The 9144-nt window shown below is 39.0% G+C and overlaps 1 protein-coding gene across 8 annotated transcripts in view; it reads left to right on the forward strand.

The window, feature by feature from the left end:
* Positions 1 to 928: 928 nt before the first annotated feature.
* Positions 929 to 9144, forward strand: part of LOC108686051 (E3 ubiquitin-protein ligase TRIP12) — a 22460-nt gene continuing 14244 nt past the window's right edge. For 4 of the 8 annotated variants that reach the window (XM_018191111.1, XM_018191146.1, XM_018191160.1 and 1 more), the window contains exons 1-3: positions 929 to 1017; positions 7955 to 8287; positions 8627 to 8935. In XM_018191111.1, coding sequence (XP_018046600.1) covers positions 7984 to 8287; positions 8627 to 8935 — 613 coding nt within the window. In that variant the 5' untranslated portion in view covers positions 929 to 1017; positions 7955 to 7983. Of the gene's footprint in view, positions 1018 to 4845; positions 5594 to 6274; positions 6386 to 6418; positions 6684 to 7954; positions 8288 to 8626; positions 8936 to 9144 lie in introns of those variants that run through there. The other 4 variants (XM_018191129.1, XM_018191136.1, XM_018191120.1 and 1 more) reach the window with 4 other exon arrangements.

Raw genomic sequence — 9144 nt, forward strand, 5'->3', positions numbered from 1 at the left:
ATAATAGCAATACCGATAAAAATAAATAATAGCAAAATACCAGATTATTCAAAATACAGAAATGAATAATAATAAATAAAGTACTATTCTACGAGTCACTCGAAACTTTTCCTGAAATTTATTGTGTGATCAGAAATTTTTGTCAACTAAATTACAAGATAGATACAAAGCGACATAACCTATTAAACTTACTGCATTTTGTTGACACCATTAATATTTCTGGCTGAAACAACAACATATATATTTATTTCTGTTTCGAATATTTCCTCTATTATGCATAGACGTTACGATAACTTTGTTATGATAACTTTAATAACGTTTTTCACTGCAAACTAGTGCAATATTGGTGCAACTAAGTGCAAATCGGTTTACATATTTTTAATCTTAATAAATAATTTGATTCTTTTAAAGTCATTGTGACAATAAAGAATATGTAATTAAACAGGTTAATTTTATTAACACTGAAAATACGTGAATTAATTTGCATTCAATTACACTCAGTGCGTACCAGTGCTGCACCAATTCTTCTAATGAAAAAACGCTAAAGCTGCATTTTCATGCTGACACTCAATGCTCAATTCAAGCGTCAAAATAGGTCACGTGATCAAAATTGACGAATACTAAGCATCAATTTTGACACGTGATCTGTTTTGACACTAAAAATGAGCGTCGAGCATGAAAAAGCAACTTAATAGTCGCAACGAACAGACTTAATGGCAAGTGCACACATAGCATTGTCAGCTGGATCACGTTCGACGCAACAATTGGTTGGCACAATTGGAAGAACTGGAAACTCGGCGCGTCCACCAATCAGACGTAAAATACCGAAATGGTCACGACATGCGCCATAACATCGAACATCTCGACGAACTACTTGTGCTGCGGTCGAGATATCTCGTAGCAGACGACGCGCCGCGCGGATCGACTTGACAGCTCACTCCGTATTTTCACGTGTCCCATCGCGCATCGCGTTGCGTAACTGGAGTCCGACTTCCAGGGAGGAGCTCCCTTTTTGCGGTGAGTAAGGAACATTTGCGTTACATTGGCGACAAGGATATCATTTTTATTGTCGTCATCATCGGTTGCGACGATCGACCGATCGACGAACGACAGACAGCTGATTGAATGCGACGTGCAGACGCAAGCAGGAACGCAGGCTGTTTTGACATCGCCACGGGTAGCCGTTTGCAGTCGTTTATCGATGGCCAATTGGCCCTGCCAGATACTTTTTTTCCCAGCCAATCGTAGCCGTTCGCCGCGATTGGGACCGGAAATCTGGCGCAATCTGTTAAAACACGATAAAAAAGCGCTGTCTTTTTCGCCTTCGCTCCCAATGTCGTCGTTTTGTCGTATTTCAACGCGACGCAATCAGACGCAATGCGACGCAGCGAAATGGAACTGGAAATGACACAATGAGAATCGTCGTGATTTGCGTCTCACATTTTAATATTTAAACGCCATTTTCGAACGACGCAATATCTCGATCGGTTATGAACGTATATACACATATCGTATATACATATTTACGATCCGATCGGACCTTGAAATGCGTGAGCGTATGTTTGCGCAAAAGCGGCAGTACGACTCATAAAACCGGTCATCAACGAGACGACAGATAAGATACTTTTATCGTTCGAGACACGAGCACAAAGCGATTGCCGAAAAATCAATGTTTCTTCCACCAGTGCGGTGGAATTAGGAATTCGCGTTATCTCGAGAACTCATGTCGGATAAACAGAGAAGTCTCAGATGGATACGCGCTTCCTTCCAGTCGGTTTTACTTCATCGTAAAGGTGAACGATGACAAAATTGTTTCGTGCGAACGTCATCAATTTCCGGCGATAACGCGCACGTCAGAATAAATACATAAGCGCGAGTTACATAAATGGCACGCGCGCGCGAAAGGTACATCAGCGTCGCACGTGCATTACGCACGTATCATTTTGTTTCTTTTTTCTTTTTTAAATGGAGAATTCGATCGATCGATTACGCGAATGGTCTGCGATACGGAATTTCAGTTATTTCGGGAAAGCGGATTTTACGTAAGCGCACACGACGACCACCAATGGACAGGTTCTCGCTGGCCGCCAGTAAAAATGTAAATTTAAAAAACAGCCAGGCAAGATGGCGGTTCGCGCGCCACGCGGTCGCGGCGCAGGAGCGGCCAGACAGTGTCCCTGGACCCTGGATCGAGAAGAGAATCCTACGCATGCGCGCGACAAGGGGCTGATGTCTTCTTCGTATCCTCCCCGTCGCGGGGGAGAAGTAACTTTTAATCGTTTATTCGGTTTATTTTAAAATTTTCTGATTCCTCGATGCGGCCATATTGGTCAGTGACGTCAGAAACGAGAAATCATGTGAATTTTTTTCCTTGCACTATATGTACGTCGTAATAAATTAGTTCCTCGCTCACAATATGTCATTCGTGTTCGATAGTCATATTGGCTGGGGTGTCCCCGACGTATCGTGATCGAACAGAAAGTGAAATTTAATCAAAAAGTTTAACTGTAAATGGAATGAGTAGAGTAAAAAAGTTTATATGCGACACTACGTTCTCGTGAAACATGATTTTGAAAATTAATGATATATTAAGTTTCTGAAATATTTCATATATTTTGTTGAAAAATAGGATTCTTAATATTTACATATATTTCGTTCAGTAATTTAAATGATATTAAATTTTGAATTGTTTTATGTAGAGAAAGAGAGAGAGAGAGAGAGAGAGAGAGAGAGAGAGAGAGAGAGAGAGACGTTTTATATTTTTTATATTAATTTTGTGGTAATTTTTAAATTTTGTATTAATACTTAATTTTTTATTAATTTTGTATTAATACTGACGCATAATATAAATGAGTTAAAAAATTAATAAATATGTAATTAATTTTCTAATTTTTATTCATTTTTTTTCAAAAATGAAAACTCGTATAAAAAACTTTCTTCTCCATATTTTCTATTCATTTCATCATCTTCTTTTACGATCAGTTCAGAAATATCCAACAGGACAAGTAAAATAATTCCATATGCATAATCAGTAATTTATTGACTCGCTCTGACAAATCGATTAACTTTTTTACGTGTGCCATAAAACTTACACTTAATGTAACACGTAATATTTCATCAGCTCAAGAAAGTAAGAGAAGGACGGAAAAAAGATGTAGGTAGAACATGGAAGTCAATCATCTCAAGGATATGTTATTATGATTTTATTTGTCACAAGTTCATTCATTAGTGACAAACAAAATTATTATGTTTTTCTATGATGGTATTATGATGATACTTTCCATGTGACATTGTTCTATCTTTGTTACTTACTGAACTTCAAGAAAGATAAAATAATGCTTGTATCTAACTAAGCAGGAAGTACCTGATATTATTATGACACAATTTAACATCTTCTAGGCTTGTACTTTTTCCATATCTCAAAATTGAACTTCTTGTTGAATGGTTCACCTTTTTTCTTTTCCTTTTCACATTAAAAAGAAAAAGACAAAGATGAACTCTACAGAAGAGAAATTCAGTCTTAGGGTATAGAAAAAGAATAGGCTTTCTGTGTTCTACCTAGGGAGCGTGAATTTATTGTATCTCTTTCCTAGGACCCTAATTTTATCATTTTTAACGATAGTTGGTATCATTATATTCCTGTTGCGTAATTTTTCACCACACATAATGCGTAATATAACGCACGTGATACTATTAATAATGTTATTAAAATTAGTCGAAATAAATAAAAAATAATGTAATATGAATGTCATGTAATTTTGCATTCAATAATATAAAGATATATTAGAAAAAAATAGTGCCGTCAGCAAAATTGTTATTTTTAAACGAATATTTTGTCTATGTAAACAATAAATGTTACTTCTGTCAATATAAGTTTCAGTTTTGTAAATAAATATTTGTTTATTGTTAACTAAACAATAAGTTCACTAAAATAAGTCACAAAAAAACAAATTCTTATTTATCAATACGACGAAGTAAAATTTTATTCTTAGCAGATAAATGATTAGTTGTTTTATTTTTTCACAAAATTATGAAATGTATATTTCATGGAAATATATTTTAACATCGCAGTCAATTTTTTTTACATATTTTTTAATAATATATAAACATAAATCAACATATATCAAACATATATCAAAGAAAATGTCACATATGATATTTATTTGTGAATTTGCCTTTTTCTCTCAATGTAGCTTAAACTGTATTGAATAAAAATATTTATTTATACCAACTAAACTGTTTAATTAGTAAAAAAAAATTTTTATTATCTATAAGGCTGAAAAATATAGCAGAAGTAATTAAGTTCGTTGTTTGGCAAACAAAATATTTGATTTGTGTCATTAAAAAATGTTTCAATGAGTTTCGTTGAAGACACTTACATTTTTTTTCTTAGTATAATATAACATCATAATATTACATAACAATTACACTGTTGAATGCAAAATTATAAAATTATAACACTATTACGTCACTTTTAATAAACTTTAGTCGATTGAGGAATTACAGGATCAGGGTAATAATGCGTTTAGAAATTTCATCCAGGTATCATTTTTTATTCTTGTATAACATTTTATGAATAACAAAGATAAAATGCTATATCCTGAATTCTTGAACGCACTTCTAAGAAATAAAATGCGATAAATTTTCATTGAGGCCCCAATGAGGCGCCTCAGCGTAGCGCCCATCCAAGTACAGCCCTGACGCAGATAATCAACGGTGATTGGTGCGCGCGACAGGGCACCGTGCGGCGACGGTAGCGGCAGCGGGAGGAGGGAGGAAAAAGTGAGGTGCTTCTCCCTCGCGTAGACTGGCGACAGGTTTCCGAACGCAGCGTGTAGCGTGTACGGGCTTCCGCCTGGCTGTGGCTGGCTGGTCCCGCTGATCGTGTGCGCGCGCGCGTGTACCGTGTGCGTGTCTGCTGGTGTCTGCATGCCTGCCTCGTTATCTCGCTTTGGCTGTGCGTGCTGGCATTGCTGGTTTGGCTCGGCTGGCTCGTTGGCGTGTGTGACATTGGTGACGGGGGCGGAGCGTTCTGCGGCCACCCAGTCCTAACCAACCCGTGGCTCGACCATCGACATTCCGTCGACTCTGCTACAGTGCGCGTTTCGTCTCGATCGCGTTCGGCGTGAAACGTTTTCCCCTCGTTGCTCGTCTAGCGACGAGTGTGTGTGTGCGTGTGTGCGTGTGTGTGTGTGTGTGTGTGAGTGTGTGCTTGCACAGTGTGTATGCGTACGTGCGTACGTACGTCCGTGTATGTGCGTTACAGTGCGTTATACCACACGGTTCCCCTGTGCGCCGTGGCGCGGACTCGCGGACAGCCACGAACGCTCTCTCATTCCTTCGCCTCGCTCGGCTGTTCTGGGCTGTTCTCCGAGCCCAGTGTCCGGGTCTTCCGCGTGCCTGTGCGCTACGTTCGGTGTGTGAAACGATAAAACGAAGGAAACATCTCGTCTTGTTTCGTCTCGTCTCGTCGCGTTTAATCACGTACCAGCAGGCCGAGAGTGAGAATATCTGAGCTAAGAGGATCGCGAAATATCGTCATCGTCTCGTCATCGTCGCCGCGATGCCTTGGGCGTGTTTCTCCCGCATTCAGGTAAATAGCAAAACACTCGATTCGCAAGTGTACTGTTTTCGAATTGAGTTCCTTGCCGAGAGGCATCAGTGCGTGGGGTGAACGGAGAGAGAAGCGGGTGGGAGAAAGAGCAAAGAGACGACGGACGTAGGTACATACGGTGACGAGAGGGATGGGCAAGGTGGGGTTGGGGGAAGAGGGAGGGGTTAGAGGGAGAGGAGGGAGAAACGGGAAAGAGAAGAGGAGCTCTACGGATAAGGGCGCCGCAGAGACGGAAGGAGGAGAGAGAGGGCTTCTCTTTTTTGGAGGATTTCAACCTGAGGTCACGCACGGCGGAGCGAGTGAGGCCGAACGCGTGCGGGTCAGAGTAGGACGAGGAAGAGTGGAAACCCGTCCTCCATTGCTCGATCGTGAGAGAGCAAATGGTGGCTCGTTCCACGAGTCTCTTTGTTACGTTACAAATACGAGTTTCGAGGAACGAGAGCCCCTCTGCAACAAAGCGTTATTCCGCCGTTACCGCCGCTGGCTGTCTTCGTACTCGCGAGTCGCGTCTTTGTCGCGACTGAGTATTCTGAGTAATCCGTCAGGCTCGCCGTCGAGATAGGGAGAAGGGGCCCCCCCCCGTCATGATGTCAACGGCACAATTTCGCGTCAGTCAGTGATACCGAACGAACGGACAGATAGACAAACTCAGATAAGATCAAACCAGACTAGTCAGTAATCGGTCGACCAACCAACCAGTTAGTTTAGTGGCTAGGCCAGCAAGCGAGCCAGCGAGCAAAGTAGCAGTTGTAGTGTTTGTTATGATTCTCGGTTCGTTACTATCTTCTTTGCTGCCGCGTGGGGGGAAACGTTAATTGCGTATCGCGCCTCGCAGCAGTTTTATTTAGTCACGCTCTTGTTATCCGAGCGCATATGGCTCGAGCTGAGGCACCAATCCTTTAATTTTCTCTCTCTTTTCCCCCCTTTTCTCTCTCTCTCTCTCTTTCTCTTTGTTTCCCTCTTCTTGGAAATCGGGCTGTCGATATCGCTGTTGCTATTCAGTTCGTGGCGTTGCAGCGAACGCCGAGGTCGGCGATGAATCCGCGAGGTCGCGTTTAAGGAGCATGAGGTATTTAAATTTTTTTTTTTAATGCGCTCGATTAAAAATCCACGATTCTAATTTTAATGATAACCGTACTGATCGTCACGCGATAAAACGACTTGTCTCATTCCGCGTGTCTGTCTGTGCCGTCTGTGATTTTCGGGAATGAGTGATAATCGAAAGTAAACGAATACAACGGGCGTCTGTTAATGTTTTTCTTCAACAAAGGGGGGCAGACCGTGACGAGAAGTCTCGCGTCCGCGACATATTCGATTTGATTCGTACATCTGATTTTTTGGTCTTTCTCTAGCGAGTGCCCAACTCTATCATTCATTGTGTGTCGCTTTCGTTGTTACGCATCGTACTTGTGAATAAGAGTGGTAACTTGCAAGTAGTTTGACTTGGCACTTAGTCATCTTGAAAGATACAAACTTTTTTTCTTTTTTTTTTCTTCCGTAAGGAATAGGATTTTCGTTCATTTACAGAAGCCATTTTATCCATTAATTTTGCATGTGTATATAGGTTTGTTCGCGTTACTTAAAATCCCCTAAAAAATTTATACTTAAAAATAAACGTATTTCGGATGTTGAAAAGGTAGAAAGCGAAAATACTGAGTGCAAAATATGCAAGCAGATCATATGATATTAAATCTATCAAAATTTTCAAAAGATTCTTTTTTGCCCAAAGTTATTCTTAAGAATAATGTATGTTTGAACTTTTTATTACGTATTCTTATGTATTCTTATGGAAAAGTAATTTATGGGGGTTTTTTTATTTATGCCCATTTCTTCCAATGTAGATTAACTTTAATCTGATTCAATTTATTCTTCTTTTTTAATTCTAGGAAAAGATGAAGAGTTAGACTAAGATAAAATTTAAACTATCTACATTAGTCATACAAGTCATATAAGTCCACACAAATATCGTTTTATCTTTGTTATTTATGGAATATTGAAAAAGAATAGAACGATGTTTTTGTCAACATATTTCACAAGTATCTTTATGAATACTTTTCAACAAGTGATACAGATGATATGATGTAGCACAGTGAATTATTTCATCTTATTTGATATTGATAAATAACAAATGTAAAGATTTACTGTTCTTTTTATTTAGTGACACAAATGCCATTTTATCTTTCTTGGCATCAAGTAAAAAAAAAATATGTGTTATCTGTCTCTTATTGAAAAGTGTTTTATGTTCTAAACAGTGCAGTTATAAATGCTTGTAAATACAGATAAGACAATCACCATATTTAGATATGTAATTAATAGTGTGCTGTGGTTTCTCTTTTACAGACAGAATAGTGGCATGAGTCGATTAATCTATGGCAGATCAACAAGATCAGTTGTCATCAGGGGGGTCTGTAGAGAAGGCCAGTGCTTCAGCAGACACCTCTAAGTCAAGGGGGAAAAGCTCTAGTAGCTCGAGTAGCTACAGAAAACGACAAAGTACTGGTGCGATCCCAGATAGCGTGGAAGAGAAGAGGCGTAGACAGACCACCAGTGACCCGCAGACATCTCAAGTGGACAGTAATACACCGCACACGCATTCGATTGATTCTTCCAAGGGAGAAGGCAGAATCAGAGGTGAACGAAGAAGTCATGGAGCTGGCTTAGAATCTTATTCAGGTAATTACAGCATCAAACAAAGAGATATGTAATAACCCAAACGCTTTACTATGAGTGCTTTCCATTTGGTGACAAAAAAGTTTATCTTTCTTAACATTTAATGAGAATAAAGATAAAAAACGACTTGTGTCACCAAATGGAAAATATTTTATAATTTCTCTTTTGAATGTAATTCCAATATTGTATCACCTGTGCAATCTTAATTTTTGCTCGTTATTACATGATAAATATAAATGGACTTGTTAATTTTTTTATTACTTTTATTATACTTTAATATTCGAGTTCTTTCAAATTCTTATCTTTATTAACAAATCGATTTATATGATCACATTGCAACAGAAACCGACTGGAGGTCTCATCATAAGATTCACCAAGTCAGTTACAACAGTAGTAGCAGTACAAGAGTGCGTAGTGCAGCAAGAACGAGTCTGCCAGAGTCAAGTTTAACACCTACCGATTGTGTGGCATCGCGAACTCGTTCCCGTACACCACAGAATCCTCAAGCATTGACACAGGGAACTAGCAGTTACGATCTGTCACTGTCCAGTGGATACGGTAGCCGAAAAACAAGTACCTACAGCAGTTTGGTAGCTTCAGCGAGTGCTACATCGATTACTAGTCATCCATCCACATCGAGAGGAAAAGGAGGTTAGTGCACTTTTCTAGCCATTATTGTTGATCGTAGGATTGTGATGTGTGATTTGCGTGAAGATACAATTTTGTTTTGAGATTGTTTACATTACATCTTATAATGACTCTTAAAACTGATATTAAAATTTAAATCAAAACTTTAACAAGTACTTGTATTAACAATTCATGCTATATATATTTTATTAATTATATTAATTATATTTTAT

This window comes from Atta colombica, unplaced genomic scaffold (assembly GCF_001594045.1).
Source record: "Atta colombica isolate Treedump-2 unplaced genomic scaffold, Acol1.0 scaffold100, whole genome shotgun sequence".
NCBI classification, from domain to species: domain Eukaryota; kingdom Metazoa; phylum Arthropoda; class Insecta; order Hymenoptera; family Formicidae; genus Atta; species Atta colombica.